Genomic DNA, 16,323 nt, shown 5'->3' on the forward strand with positions numbered 1-16,323 from the left:
AATCACAAATAGAATACAATAAATAAAATACAATTATAAATAGCCTGCTCGTAGCCTACTTGTGAAGGACACTGGGTCCTTGTGCCCCCCTCACACCTAATTAACGAGGTCCTCCCGTACCGAAATGTCGTAACTAGGGAAACATAATTTTGTTGTTCGGCCGATCCAAATTTACAAGAGCAACAGCAACAAGAAAATACTTTTAATAAAAACTTTATTTGTAAACTCGTCCCTTTAATTTGGAACAACAAATACATCAGAAACATCGAATTATAAATAACCATAACAGTGAACAATGACTCAAAAACAAGGATGACCTCATCAGAGGAAAGTGCAAAATGCATGGCGGCTTAGTTGGGACCTGACAAAGCTTCGGAGTGGATTCCGGGGCCTTCAGTACCCTGCGCCAACTCCTAGGGTTGGACAAGGAAGACTTATTGAACCCAAAATAAGTTTTAGTCCTCAGTGAAAAAATATCAGGCGACATTCTCTGTAGTGATGGGAATTTCAGCTCTTTTCAGAGAGCCGGTTCTTTTGGTTCGACTCACATAAAAGATCCGGCTCGTATGGCTCCCAAATGGCTCCTCAGTTTGTTTTTTTGTTTTTTGTTGCTTAAATTAACTAACTATCAAATCAAAGTGAAGCTAGCGGTTAGCTTATGGGTTTGTTTTGGTTTATCTTCCTTCAGCTTTGTTACACCAGAGAAGCGAACATCAAATGTATTCTAGCGCCACCTGACATGCCCCCAGTTTTTCCCCCACAACTCTTCTCGTTGTACTTCCAGATTTTCAGTGCAAACAATGCAACTGAATAAATTAATCACAATGAAAGGACTGATTTTGAACCGGCTACCATCTATGTTTTGATTCTTGCCGGTGGTCTACGTCTACAATGGTTTGTATCCAACCCACTTTCAGTTCTGGTGTGTTTTCAGTAAAGCATAGCGCTAAAGCTAAAGTTAGCAGCAAAACACTTATCGGCTCAGATCCAGTCAGTTTCTTCCTCTAGCTGAATTTCGGGGGCCTGGCCCCAAATAAGTTCTGGTTCACTCGGTCTCATCGGAGTGGTCGTCGCACGGCTCCCGAGCCGCCTTAAGAACCTTGTTGACCTCGGCGAGCCAGTCTTTCAGACCCACGATGACTTTCCAGCCGTACGACTTTTTGGCCCAATTGTGATTATGGTTCTGGTGCGAAGGCGCTACCGTTGTCAGCGCCGCTTCCGGGGTGACTCGGCGGGCCAGCAACATCAACATATTAGTTTGGCTGAAAAGACTCCATTTGACTTGATTCAGAGGCTCTGCGACGTTGCTCGGGTTGCCCCAGTCGCCCACGTGGTACTCTTTCACTTTGTCGATATGCAGGTTGAAGAGCACGTTGTGAGCGTAGATGTCTTGAAGCTGCTCGGTGAAGTTGGAGCCCCTCACGGTGTGTTCGGGGACGTTGGGAGGAAGGCCGCTCAACCCGTGAAAGGTCATCTGGGATGAACAAGGGCAGACGGGTCCATCACGTCAATGCATTTTGCTGTACTTGTTTGGTCTGAAAACCTCGTGTTGCACCAAAAAGCCGCCAGAAGAGGGCGACCAAGCTCTATGGAAGAAATTTATCAGCCTGTGGAAACAGGCTGATTAATTCCTCACAGGAGCTTGGATGCCATTTTCTGCCTCTTTTTGGGTGATGCATTTCCCCCCAATGTTGCCTCAAAATGCCACGGAATAAATTCTTTAATCGATTGCAAACATGTATGCTTTCCTCTTCAGAACTATTTGAATCACATTCTATATACTGGATGTGTAACAAGAAACCATATACTCCGAATCTGAAGCCATTGTTTTGATTCTCGAGCAAGGGAAGACGTCTTGGCGTGACGTCGCGAACTGGGGGCGGGACTTTCTGAAACTGGCCACTTCCGGTTTCAAATTGAAGTACTTTAAGTCATTTTTATTGGTGTTTTGCATTTGAATAAAAATATCTTAGGTATTTTAGATGCTATAAAACATTTTTGTGATGTTAGGAAACAAAAAAGTGATGTAGCTATATGCGGTGGAATCTACGCTCAGTAGAAGTCATTTGAAGCCATTTTACTTGAAGCGGTTGTTCTTTAAAACAAAAACAAAAAATCTTACAAATGTGTCAGGTGCCAGCATTCCTTTTCTTTTGTGGGTATGGAAAAGCCAAAACAAAGACACTTACATATTCCTCGAGCAGGTGCTCCGTTTCAAGTCCGAGCGTGAGGGTGATAAGTTTGAGTCTCTCCAAGGCGTCGTGGCAAGAGATGGCGACGAGAATCGCCGGGCGACATTGAAGCGCCACCAGCGTCACCAGCAGAGCTGAGCGAGAGAGCAAACTGCTTTGCCAATTGCAAAAAATACCTGAAATATTTTCTTCACATACAAAAAAAAGTATAGGAGACATTTTTTTGTCTTTTCACATGCCAAATATGAGACAATAATAATAATAATAATAATAATAATAATAATAATAAATAGCTTTTGCTCAAAAGACCAGTCACATTTTTGCGCAAATTTTCAATTGAATCACCCTGAGTAGGGTCAATCAAAATGAGAAAATATGGATGAAAAAAAAAGGCATTTATTTTAATATAATTAAAATAAAATACCAGTGTGCAGCGTTCTTTTGAGTGCGGGATCCATGGCGTCTCTTCTTCACATTGTTCCTCACGAGTGTCTCGTGTCTTTTTATGAGGAAGCCTCCTCATACCTTCTTGATCATCATCATCATCATCGCACCGGACTGAACACACCCAAAAGCTGACACACTCGGAAAAGTTCATCCTTGCAACACGTGTCAAGCCAGCGTTTTGACTGACACATCGGCGGCGGCTGTCCTCCCTCGCGCAGGAGATCCCAAAATTCACTTTCAAATCGAAAAATAGACGCAGACACGCTTCAGATATTGTCTTTAATACATATAAATTAGAAAAATATAAATTAGAAGAATATATGTAAATTTAAAAAAAAAACAATTTTAATATATATATATATATATATGTCTTTTTATGAGGAAGCCTCCTCATACCTACTTCTATACAATTTTATTATATATATATATATATATATATATAATATATTTTCTTCTAATTTATATTTTTCTAATTTATATGTATTAAAAATATATATATTTTCAAATCAATTTATATTTTCTAAAAAAAAATTAATTTTTATATACATATATACATATATATATATATATATACATATATATATATATATATACATATATACATATATATACATATACGTATATATATATATATATATATATATATATATATATATATATATATATATATATATATATATATATATATATATACATATATACATACATACATATATATAATTAATTTACATATATACATATACATTAATATATGTATATATACATATATATATACATAACATACATATATATATACATACATATATATATATACATACATATATATATATACATACACATATATATATATACACATATATACACATACATATATACATACATATATATATATATACATATATATATATATATATATATATATATATATATATATATATATATATATACATACACATATATATATATACATACATAAATGCACACACATATACACACATACACATACATATATATACAGTAAACCGGGACTATCGATATATCCGATATCGATATAACGAGACTTTACTATATATATATATATATATATATATATATATATATATATATATATATATATATATATATATATATATATATATATATATATATATATTATATATATATAATTTCCCCCCCACCTTCAGTTATTCAAGTCCAAATTTTCTAACAGCTGTGGCAAAGCGGTGAAAAATAAACAAAGAAAAATAAAAACCAATATCAATAAAGATTTTACAAAATAAACAAACAAAAAAAGAAAGTGCTGAAGAATGAATAACTCTGTCTTTGTCTTGTCATATGTGTTATTTAGTTTTTTTTTTTTTTTTTCTTCATGTTACTTAGCATTGAGTGAACGCTGGCGCGTGTGGCTGCCGCTGCTCACCCGCAGATGAAAATATGTGACTGTAAAGTGACCTTGAGAGTTTTGAAAGGCACTCATAAATTTTACTGGGGGTGGGGGGGGGGGGGTTGTGTTAATCTTTTAATTGTAGTTTTTTTCCGAGTATGTATTGTTTTTTAGTTAATAGCTGTATATTTACTTGTATGTGGGCGGAGGCGGGATTAAAGGGAAAAAACTCACCTCCATGTTTAATGTTTTCATGTACAAATTTTATTTTTATAACCAAGACGTTGCGTAACGTTTTCATCTACAGTATGTTATTTTTATAACCATAATGTTGCGTAACAGTTGAGCTAATACAAAAAAAGTATTCTCCAAAGTCCAACTTTTTCAGTAAGTTATCAACCAAGTAACAGTTGTTTTTTTGTGTCATTTCTAACCTCCCTCCAAAACGCTGAACCATTAATACGCGTTTTCGAGAGGACCGTCTCTTAAAAGCAAAGAAAACAAAACAGCTAGAGCGAAAAAGTGCTTGCGGCGTCCGAGGCGGGTTTTTTTTTTTTTTGGGGGGGGGGGGGGGGGGGGCTTGGGGGTTCCTAAGGTCAGCCGGTGGTCGGGTCCGTCCGTTGCTTGTGCAGCATGTCACTCACACGAGCGATGTCCTCTTCAGGGACCTCAACAAACAAACACAAGTAAGTCAACAAATATTATTATTATCAGAATACCTTTTATTAAATTTGCATTATTATTATTGCTTATGAAAATATTACTGTAGTAGTTGAGTTTTGAGTAAAAATTTATGGGGTATTTTTTTTCTACTACTACTTTTTTTAAAGATTTTTTACTTTTTTTTAAAGATTATTATTATTATTATTATTATTATTATTATTATTATTATTATTATTATTATTATTAAAAACGTTTTTTTTTTATTATGAAGCCAAATTTTCAAAGCACGAGAAAAATAATATTAATCTCAATTCATATTCTAGGCTCATATTAAAATTTAGAATTTTTTTTTCTTGTTAAGATGTTCAAAATTCGAATCAAAGAAACTATAAATTCAAATTTTAAAATGTATTTTAAAAATGGCCCAATTTTGTTTTTGTCATTCCAGATTCTTGCCAGATTTTTAAAAACCTAAAGATTGACAACCTCGACTTTTTTTTCCAAATCGGTCGTTGCGACAGACGGAAAACCGCAACGGCTTCCGCGCGGGTGTTGTTGGTGGGGGGAGGGGTGATCATCGCTTGCCTTTATGACGATGCACAAAATGTGCTAAGATTAGCTGACTCAGCGCTAAAAATACACACAGGAGGCCTCCTTTACTGTCACCGTACTGCTCGGGATCTTCCGTCGACATCAAAGACAATTTAGCAGACGTGCACATTCCACCGTGACATCTCCGATCCACTGGTGAAAAGGACGTTTTGATCCTCTCCATCTAGAACTGCTTTATGCAACATAGGCTGTATAACGCGCTCATGATTGAATGTCTTATGTTTTGTCACATTTTTTATTGAGTTTTTTTGTTGTTTCGATAATAATAAATAATAATAATAATAATAATAATAATAATAATAACAATAATAATAATAATAATAACTATAATAATAACGATAATAATCATAATAATCCATTTCATTTCTAAGCACCTTTCAAAACTCTCAAGGACACTTTACAGTCACAGGATAAGTTTTTCTGTGGGTGAGCAGTGGCAGCCACATGCGCCAGCGTTCACTCAACCCCGAAGTAACTCAAATAGATAGAAAGCTAGCTAGCTAATGGAGAGCAAATAAATAGCTAATAGATAGCCAGCTAGCCAACAGCTAGCCAGCTAGACAGCTTACAGCACGTCAGCTAATAGCTAGCGTGCTAGCTAATGGATAGCATATAAATAGCAAATGTAGCGCTTTAACAACAGCTGAAGATGGAACAAAGTGCTAACATGGGAAAAAAGGGGGACAAAAACATTGCCAGAGGCCATGGCCAGTGCTTTATCGGCACCCAAGCATGAAAAAAAAACAAATTTGGGAATGGCGCTCTACGTCATATTTTCAATTTTTTTTTAGTCTCTGCGCCTGGTGGTGACTCAATGAGGCGGAAGCATGACCCCTCCCGAATGATTGAGCGGAAGGAAGTCTTAAATAAGAGTTATGTGTGTTTTTGAATCACGCCACACGAGATTGGTCACCGATCGGACTGTGGGCGGAGTCTCTGCGTCCACTCACCAGAGCGTGGTCGAAACTGAAGGTGCTGATGTAGTAGGCGGAGATGTTGCAGTCGGCCAGCGGCTGGGAGATCTGCGCCACGATGCCGCACTCGTCTGAAACAAACGGCGGCATCGGCCATTTTCAAAATGGCAGACGGAGGCCATTTTGGAAATGGGCGAGGGAGGCCATTTTGGAAACAGAGAGCGGAAACGAGAGCAAAGGTCGCTCACCGAAGCCCAGCGGTTGTCCGCCGATGCGCACCATCCTCCACAGTTCTCCGGACGAGCTGGTGAAAAGGAGGTCGGCGGGGAAGCTGAGACAACAAAAATGAGTTCAAAAACGTCATTTAAATGATTTATGACACGCCCGCTTGGCTGGCTGTTAGCTGGCTAACTTTTGGCTATCTGGCTATCTATTAGTTCTTTATTAGCTGTCCATTAGCTAGCTGGCTCGCTATTAGCTGTCTAGCTGGCTGCCTGTAAGCTGTCTAGCTGGCTAGCTGTTGCCGATTTGGCTATTCGCTATTTATTTGCTATCCATTAGCTAGCTGGATGGCTGTTAACTGTCTAGCTGTCGGCTATTTGGCTATGTATTAACTCTTTATAAGCTATCCATTCGTTAGCTTGCTAGATGTTAGCTGTCTAGCTGTTGGCTATCTATTAGCTCTTTATCAGCTATCCATTAGTTAGCTTGCTAGCTGTTAGCTATCTGGCCATCTATTAGCTATCCATGAGTTAGCTGGCTAGCTGTTAACTGTCTAGCTGGCTGGCTATAAGCTGTCTAGCTGGCTAGCTGTTGCCGATTTGGCTATTCGCTATTTATTTGCTATCCATTAGCTAGCTGGATAGCTGTTAACTGTCTAGCTGTCGGCTATTTGGCTATGTATTAACTCTTTATAAGCTATCCATTCGTGAGCTTGCTAGATGTTAGCTGTCTAGCTATCTATTAGCTCTTTATCAGCTATCCATTAGTTAGCTTGCTAGCTGTTAGCTATCTGGCCATCTATTAGCTATCCATGAGTTAGCTGGCTAGCTGTTAACTGTCTAGCTGGCTGGCTGTAAGCTGTCTAACTGGCTAGCTGTCGCCTATGTGGCTATTCGCTATTTATTTGCTATCCATTAGCTAGCTGGATAGCTGTTAACTGTCTGGCTGTCGGCTATTTGGCTATGTATTAGCTCTTTATAAGCTATCCATTCGTTAGCTTGCTAGCTGTTAGCTGTCTAGCTATCTATTAGCTCTTTATCAGCTATCCATTAGTTAGCTGGTTAGCTGTTAACTGTCTAGCTGTAAGCTTTCTAGCTGTTGCCTATTTGCTTTTTATTTGCTATCCATTAGCTAGCTGGATGGCTGTTAGCTGTCTAGCTGTCGGCTATTTGGCTATTCGCTATTTATTTGGTATCCATTAGCTAGCTGGATGGCTGTTAGTTGTCGGCTATTTGGCTATCTATTAGCTCTTTATTAGCGCTTACCGTCTTTGAGCGTCCGTGTCCATGACCAGCGAGACGTATCCATCAATCAGGGAGAAGGAGAAAAATTTGATCCGCTCCAAGTCTGCGCCGGGAGATGTTGCCTCGTCATCTTTGGAGCTACGAAAACACACAAAAAATGCCTTTTTAATCGCTTTGCCACCTCATTTATTTGAGCGCTTTGAGTCTTCGATCATTTGAAATTTGGTTAGCATGTACGATCATGAGCAAACCCACAAAAACGTCCTTTCAACTAAACTTTGGAATGACACATCAGATCTGCTATTTTGGTTCCATTTGATTTTAGTATTGGAAAAACTGGTTTTTGAATAAGTGGAACCACAAAAAAAAAAAAAAAAAATGGTGAAGGCAGGCGCAGAAGGACTTGGGAAGTCTGTCATTTTGCTTTGGATTTGGTCTTGTTGGCTCAATTTGGCCATTGACAAGGCCTCTTCACAAACAAAACAGAGTTATGTCCACTTTTGTCCACCAAAAAAATGAAGCACGTATATTACATCACGCTAAATTTCAACAATTTTGGAATGGGAAAAATGGAATTGGATGACTGGCCAAACCACATGGAAGATTTTCAAAATGTAACCTCCAAAGCCAGTTTTAACACAAGAACATGTGCCCCAAAACACTTTTTTTTTTTGTAGACATGACGCCAAGTGACATATTTTAGGTTTTCCTTGCTGCATGATTTCAAAAACAAACTTGTCAAAAAAAATATAGATAATAATACTTTCAGCTCCTTGGCAAATTTCCCTTAGTAGCATCAAATCAACCAACACGAATAGACACACAAAATATAAATAAATAAACACATACATAAATAATCACTAAATAAATACATAAACAAACAAACAAATAAACAAATAACTAAATAAATACATACATAAATACACAAATAAATACATAAATAAACACACTATAACTACACAAATAAACTGAATAAATAAACAAACAAACAAATAACTAAATAAATACACAAATAACTAAATACACCAATAAATAGATACATACACAAATACATAAATAAATGCACAAACAAAGATACAAACAAACAAACAAATAAATAAATAAATAAATAAATAAATAACACAAAAAATAACTAACTAACTAAATAAATAATTACATAAATAACGAAATATAAATATAAAATATAAATAAATACATACGTAATTACACAAATAAATATATACATAAATAAACAAACAAAAAAACTCAATAAATGAACAAATAAATAACTAAATAAATACATACATACATAAATAACTAAATAACTAAATACATACATAAATAAGAACTAAATAAATACATAAATAACTAAATGAGTATATAAATAAATAAATGAGTATATAAATAAATAAACGAGTATATACGTATATACGTACGTACGTATATATTTCGTTTTTCTACTTTCATTCCTTTCATCACTTTGCTGCTGTGAAATGTAAATTTCTCCACTGTGAGACTAATAAAGGCATATCCTGTCATGATCTGGTTGGCGACCAACGCGGGGCGCTGTCGGCCCCGCCTACACCTGCACAGGTGCTGGTCGTCCCGATCAGATTGGCGACCAGCAGGTAGCGACGTCAGCCCTGCCGGCAGCCTCGCAGGTGCTGGTCGTTATAATCAATAACACTTAAAAGGACACCTGGCACGATCATCCGGGGCCGATTCATTGTTTGTTTGCTGCTTGGTTGCTGCATGCATTGTGTACGTGTTTGTTTAACCTTGGCGGACTTTTACACTTGGTTTTCTTTTGCTACTTTGTATTTTTTCCATTCAGATCATTTTGATGTTTTACATTTTGTTACTGCTGACTTTATTTTAATACAATTTGTCAAACAACCTCCTGCTCCCTCCTGCCTGCTTTTTGGGATCCGAACCCGCCATCACCACCTTGCAAACCGTGGCATATCCAATCCAATCCAATATAAATAAATAAATAAATAAATAAATGTCAAGGTACCTGTGACCAACAAAACCTTTTTTTTTCCCACATTCCTGGAAACTTCTCTGATTTAGCAACATGAAATGTTTGCGTCGATCACGAGTAGCCTCAAAAATGGTTCCAAGACCGCTACTAGTCACATGAACATGACCCAACACAGAAAGACCTCGAGCTACAGCACCCCCATGTGTTGTGACAACGCCATTGCAGCCCGTCTGGCTCTGACCTTCCAGAGTAGAAGAGCACGTCGATGAGCGTGGTGGCAATGGACGGCAGCGTCTCCGGGTCCAGCGACATGACGCAGAAGCGGTTGTCGGGGATGAGCACCGGGTGAAGGCTGCTCGGCACGGCTGAGGAACAAAAGCCACACGTGGAGGTCGCTAATGTGGTCACTTTCAGTTCTGATCCTCATATCAGCCCAAATAATCATCATAATAATACCTTCCATTTATAAGCGCCTTTCAAAACTATCAAGGTCACTTTACAGTCACAGGATGTGTTTTTCTGTGGGTGAGCAGCGGCAGTCAAATGCGCCAGCGTTAACTCAACCCGGAAGTAAATAAATCGAAAGCTAGCTAACCAGCTAATAGATAACCAACAGATAGATAGATAGCCACTTAGCTGATATGTTTCGGCGTGTAGTTAGCGAGACAGATAGTTAGCGAGATAGATAGATAGATAGATAGATAGATAGATAGATAGATAGATAGATAGATAGATAGATAGATAGATAGATAGATAGATAGATAGATAGATAGATAGATAGATAGAAAGAGAGTTAGCGAGATAGATAGATAGATAGTTAACCGTCTTTGCCGTTGCTATGCAGGCCGTTGGCCATGTCGTGACTGCGGATGAGGATCGAATCTCCTCCGATTTCACGGAAAATGTTGAACTCCTCCAGAGTGCCAAACACCACCGGGAGGTCCTTCTCTCTCACCTGCATCAAAAAAAAAAAAAAAAAAGAGTGTAAAAAACCTTGCAGAGTGTAGACTGCAAGGTTAAAATATCCCATCCACAAATAACCCGCACAAGCCATCTGTACACTTGATGCAAAAAGCTATCAACCCAGCTAAACAGAACATAATTGATGAGGTAAAATGATGGCATAGAAAGCACCTACAAGGGATCATTCCTCAAGATGGTGACAGAAGAAGTTTACGTTCCTCATCAAGAGTTTAATGCTGATGAAACCGGCAACTCCATTCCATCAACGACCATCACAAAGGTCAATAAAACCACTTTATTATCCAGTACAGTTTATTTCTTTAATTGTAATACCATAGCACATTTATTATAGATAAAATAAGGTATATTTTGCGTCGTTTTAAGGCTTAGAAAATTAGAAAGTAGAAAATTATGTGGACCTGGGAACAGATTATTCTCATTTTAATGGTTTCCTATGGGAAATTAATTTTTGGGATACACACTTTTTGCCTTACACACTCTGTCTGGGAACCAATTAAGTTCGTGAGCCAAGGTATCACCATATTTCTTTTCTTTGCTTTCTCAAGCCCTTTTTGGAGAGGCGAGTGTGAACTAACCAGGATGAAGTCGGTCTGATAGGTGGACAACATGAAGACGGAGACGTGCTGGCGGGCCAGCGGCGCGATGACCGACTCGGCGATCTTGGTGACGCCCGCCTGCGAGCCCTGCGAGGCGGTGGCGTCGGAGAGCACGTTGAGCGGCAGCCATACCGAACCCTCCGCCTGAAGCTGCGACAAGGTCTCCAGCTCTGCCGGCACAATTGAAAACAACCCGAATGAATAATAAATAAAAAAAATAATAAATAAAAACAAATTTAAAAAAAATAAAAAATAAAAAGTAGCTAGCTAATAGATAGAAAATGGATAGCAAATAGCTAGCTAGTGAGGTAGCTAAACAGATAGCAAATGGATAGCAAATAGATAGCAAGTAGATAGCCAGCTAGGTAGCTAGCTAATAGATACCAAATAGATAGCTAGCTAGGTAGCTAGCTAGATAGCAAATGGATAGCAAATAGAAAGCAAATGGATAGCAAATAGATCGCAAATGGCCAGCTAGGTAGCTAGCTAACAGATGGATGATCAATATAATAACATGATGATCCAGCGCTATATGAATCCAATATTCATTGATTATTATTAAAATTACAATTTTTTTCTAGAAATATATAGACTCAAAGAATTTTTTTAAAATCTTCTTCGTACCTTTAAAGCCTTCCTCATCCAACACGACGGTGTAGTTCTCGGGGGTCTCGGTGATACTGAAGAACTTGCATCTGAAAGCATGTTTTGTTGTTGTATTACAGCGTTCACTCAAACCAGAATAACTCAAATAGATAGAAAGCTAGCTAGCTAGCTAAGAGATATCTAATACGTGGCCAGCTAGATAGTTAATAGACAGCAAATAGATAACAACGATAGTTAGTCCAACCTCTGGATTTTATTTCTTGGTTTACAACCTAAAATGGGTTCTGGACCAAACTGAGCGCACCTGAATGCACCATTAAACTCCCCTTTGCTTCCTTATATGTCCCTTCTGTGTGTCAATTATAATAATAAAAATAATCCATTTCATTTCTAAGCGCCTTTCAAAACTCTCAAGGCCACATTACAGTCACAAATTCGGTGACTGCAGAAGCCACATTGCGCCAGCGTTCACTCAACCCGGAAGTAACTCAAATAGATGGAACGCTAGCTAGCTAACAGATGGATGATAGCCAGATAGACAGTTAGCTAACTATCTAGATAGCCATATAGCTAATAAATAACAGCTACATAGCTAGCTAGCTAGACAGATAGCAAACAGATAGCAAATGGATAAATAGCCAGCTACATACCTAGCTAGCTTGCTAGACAGATAGAAAACAGATAGCAAATGGATAAATAGCCAGCTACACAGCTAGCTAGCTAGCTAGACAGATAGCAAAATGATAGTAAATGGATAAATAGCCAGCTACAGCTAGCTAGCTAGACAGATAGAAAATGGAAAAATTGCCAGCTACATAGCTAGCTAGCTAGCCAGATAGCAAACAAATAGCAAATGGATAAATAGCCAGCTACATAGCTAGCTAACTAGACAGATAGCAAACAGATAGCAAATGTATAAATAGCCAGCTACATAGCTAGCTAGCTGCGGGGACGTTTTTTCCGGCCTTCTTCTTGCCGGCTCTCTTCTTGTTTTATAAATGACATGTATTATTATTATTATTATTATTATTATTATTATTATTATTAAATCACGATAAAAACAAGCAGACATTGATTAAAATGGGAAATATTTCACTTTTCAACCAAATTGGATTTCGAATAGGTTTTTGGAACTGATTATGGTCGAAAACCCAGGTTTCAATGTATTTTTTAAAAACAGCGATTACATTTTCCACACATTTTCTTTTTTAACATTAATAAATAATAATAATAATACATTTAATTTCTAAGCGCCTTTCAAAACTCTCAAGGACACTTTACAGTCATTGAAAGAAATATGTGAATAAATGAATCCATGGCCAACAAAACCTAATTATGCGATGCTGAACAAAACCATAGAATCCAATTGAAAATGCTTCCTCATAAATTAATGACGAGGTTGGCCTTCAGGGCCTATCAGGGCCACACAGCAAGGCACAAGGGATATCCACGAATTGTTGCAGGCTTTGACGCTAGAAACAGACACAAATAAACATTTCTTGTGGCCTTTTGTTTCTTTTTTTTTTTTGTTTCTACCCACCGAGATAAAAGGACGCGCTAGCCTCGCCGTTCTTGTACAGCCCGAACGACTGCTGACTCGGCGAAGCCAAGTCATTGTCATCAACGCCGCCGCCATTGTATGACCGGACACACAACACAGAACAGAGCGGCTGCGCTAGCCGCGACACGCCATTGTGTTACTTCCTGTTGACCTTTCACCCTCCTTTTGTGACCAAGTGGGATGATAATAGTGATGGGAATACCGATTCTTTTCAGAGAGCCGGTTCTTTTCACTCGGCTCACTAAAAAGATCTGGCTCTTTTGGCTCCCAAATGGCTCCTCCGTTTTTTCTTTTTTTCTTAAATTAATTAACTACCAAAAATCATGTAAACTTATGTGAAAAACGAATTACTCATGTAAAAAAAATACTGTATATCAAATATTTTTATTTATATGGCTTGATTTACATTTGCACAGAGTTAGTGGATGCTAACTTTGACTTTCCCTGTGGTTACTCTGGTCTGATGATCAGCTGTCACCAATTTGATTTTCATATTAATAATGCTATCATACCAACTAGTAAAAAATATATTACATGGAATAATAATAACAGCACAATGTGATAACATTTGTCCACCTGTCTACCTTAACCCTCCCCCCTTCTCCTCACTGCTGCGTGTGTCTGTAATTCTCCCCTCCCTCCTCTACCACGGATATCGACCAATCACGTGTGGCTTTAACCGAAGACTGGTGGCGGGAATAGAGGACAAAAAAAAGTCGGCTCCCATTTCCGGATTCTTGTTAGGAGCCGGTTCTCTTCGTTCACTTCAGAGATCCGGCTCTAAGAACCGGCTCGTTCGCGAACGACACATCAATAGATGATAACCATTGAACAGGAAATGGGATGGACCGCACGTGCATAATATGAGCAGTACGGGTCATAATAATAATAATACATTTCATTTATAAGCGCCTTTCAAAACTCTCATGCAGATATGCTATCATCTACCAAGTACAGTTGTTGGATGTTTTTAGAATTATCGGAATAACTACGTTCATTTCCATTGGGTGGAGTTTCAAATGTTATGCTAGCGTTCAACTTTTGCTTTGTCAATATAACAACAAACAATAAATATATTCAAGCCTGCAGTGAGGACGTTTAAAAAAGAAGGACGGTTTGAAAATGGCTACGTGAATATCACATTTCTACAACAGAGAAAAAAAGCCCAACAATATCCACATTTCTTGAACATTCAAAACAAATGACAAGCGTGAGCTCGTTACCATATGGAGGCGCGTTGATGACGCAATCAGAGGGCAGCGCGTCTGATTGGATCAACGCTTTGCTTAACGCCAGAGCCAACCAATGCGAACCGGTGGGCGTAGCCTCAACCCCGATCAGGTATGCAACCCGCTAAAACCGCTGCATTCACGACTCCTCGGTAATGGGACATTTCCGACTTTCGGCGAGGGACAACACACAAGCATGTCCGCCTCAACAAGAACGTAAGGTAGACCCCCCTGACCCCCCACCCCGCAACAATGTTTAACTTTGTGTGGAAAGTAAAATAAACCTCAAAAGTCAAACAAAACTCGTCGTCGTTCGAACGACACAACGATGTCGAAATGACGAGAGCCGTTTTAGCACACAAATCGCCCAGGTAAGACAAACGCAGCACGGGCAGTCTTTCCTTTATCAAAACAGATGTTACCACATGCATACCGCATACATCTCGCGATGTTATCCGTTGTCAAGGCGCAATCGGTCCCTTTGTCCACAAGGCGCGGCGAAAAGCGCGGACTGACGCAATTTTTCCTCAAACGAGGCAATTACCCCCCACTCCCACATCGCTTACCGTGTCTGGTGGCGGAGGAATATCAGTTTGATTAGCAGATGCGTGAAATGCGCCAGATGGCTTTTGATAATGCTGGTGACCCGCAGCCGGTGGTCCAGAATGTGCAACTCCATGTACACTTGAAAACGTTTGTTAACGCCCGACGTCAACCACGACCACTAACTATGCGCACCGACACACACACACTCGCATGCTACAGGACGAAAAACATCCGACGAGCCCAGCCCCGCGTAACAACTGTGTATTTAAATGAGCAAAACAACATACACGCCCCCTTTTTCTTAAAGCTACAGTGTAGCTTTTTTGCGCGTTTGTTTCGCGTTAGGAAATTTGGTGGCTTCTGCCAGCAAAATTTCAGTTTGTTCAGTGAAACATTCATTCACTGTGACTTTATGAGGGAACTAGTTAAAGCAGGGGTGTCAAAATCATTCTTTGCTGTTATGAATTTGAGGAAACCATTACAATGTTTTATCTTCTCCACATATTACATATATAACATATACAAAATTAATGATTAAGTAGTTTTCTAATCTGAAGTCAAGAACAATGACTGTTATGGTGGTTTACATTCTATTTGTGATTGTATTTTATTTATTATAGGACCTATACTTATCTGTGACTGTAACGTGTCCTTGAGAGCTTTGAAAGGCACTTAAAATGTAATGTATTATTATTATTAATATATATATATCATATATATATATATATATAGCAGTATAGTGAAAAATATATATATATTTTTTTTATATATATATATATTAATCTCATTATTATTGTTTATATTATTATTTATGTATTTATTATTATTATTATTAGTAGTAGTAGTAGTAGTAGTAGTATGTATTTATTATTATTAATGTATTTATTATTATTATTATTATTATTTACGTGTGTGTAAGCTCTCAGTCGTACAGGAGTGGTCCATCGATGAAAAGGTTTCTTCAGCCGTCATCTGTACTTCTTTGAAGGTGTCGGACGTTTCGCTTCTTATCCAAGAAACTTCGTCAGCAAACTATTATTATTAATGATAATAATAATAATATTATTATATGACAATTTGAAATTTTGGTTCGGACTTCAGCAAACATTCAAGTCTGATTTGCTTTCGCGGGCCAAATAAAATGATGTGGTGGGCCAGAT

The 16,323-nt window shown here is 38.1% G+C and overlaps 1 protein-coding gene and 1 pseudogene across 2 annotated transcripts; both read right to left on the reverse strand.

The window, feature by feature from the left end:
- Positions 1–991: 991 nt before the first annotated feature.
- On the reverse strand, positions 992–2,894 carry LOC148898651 (uncharacterized; annotated as a pseudogene). The gene is made up of 3 exons (XR_016114617.1): positions 2,617–2,894; positions 2,190–2,326; positions 992–1,474 (listed from the first exon to the last, which is right to left on the reverse strand). The product of XR_016114617.1 is annotated as an uncharacterized LOC148898651 (transcript).
- Positions 2,895–4,264: 1,370 nt separating this feature from the next.
- castor1 (cytosolic arginine sensor for mTORC1 subunit 1) lies at positions 4,265–15,407 on the reverse strand. The gene is made up of 9 exons (XM_088993456.1): positions 15,184–15,407; positions 11,846–11,916; positions 11,201–11,391; positions 10,464–10,596; positions 9,883–10,006; positions 7,700–7,816; positions 6,461–6,543; positions 6,249–6,343; positions 4,265–4,691 (listed from the first exon to the last, which is right to left on the reverse strand). Exons 1-9 carry the CDS (start codon positions 15,294–15,296, stop codon positions 4,620–4,622), a joined length of 999 nt encoding a protein of 332 aa, XP_088849582.1. The 5' UTR covers positions 15,297–15,407; the 3' UTR covers positions 4,265–4,619.
- Positions 15,408–16,323: the final 916 nt, after the last annotated feature.

Source organism: Hippocampus bargibanti, linkage group LG04 (assembly GCF_051943395.1).
Source record: "Hippocampus bargibanti isolate YZ-2025 linkage group LG04, ASM5194339v1, whole genome shotgun sequence".
NCBI classification, from domain to species: domain Eukaryota; kingdom Metazoa; phylum Chordata; class Actinopteri; order Syngnathiformes; family Syngnathidae; genus Hippocampus; species Hippocampus bargibanti.

Coding starts and splice junctions, on each gene's coding strand:
- castor1 (XM_088993456.1), bottom strand. CDS start 15,296: ATGGAGTTGCACATTCTGGACCACCGGCTGCGGGTCACCAGCATTATC. Junction 10,007..10,463: donor GCATAGCAACGGCAAAGACG/GTTAACTATCTA, acceptor TTTGTTCCTCAG/CCGTGCCGAGCAGCCTTCAC. Junction 4,692..6,248: donor TCAGTTTCGACCACGCTCTG/GTGAGTGGACGC, acceptor TTGTTTGTTGAG/GTCCCTGAAGAGGACATCGC.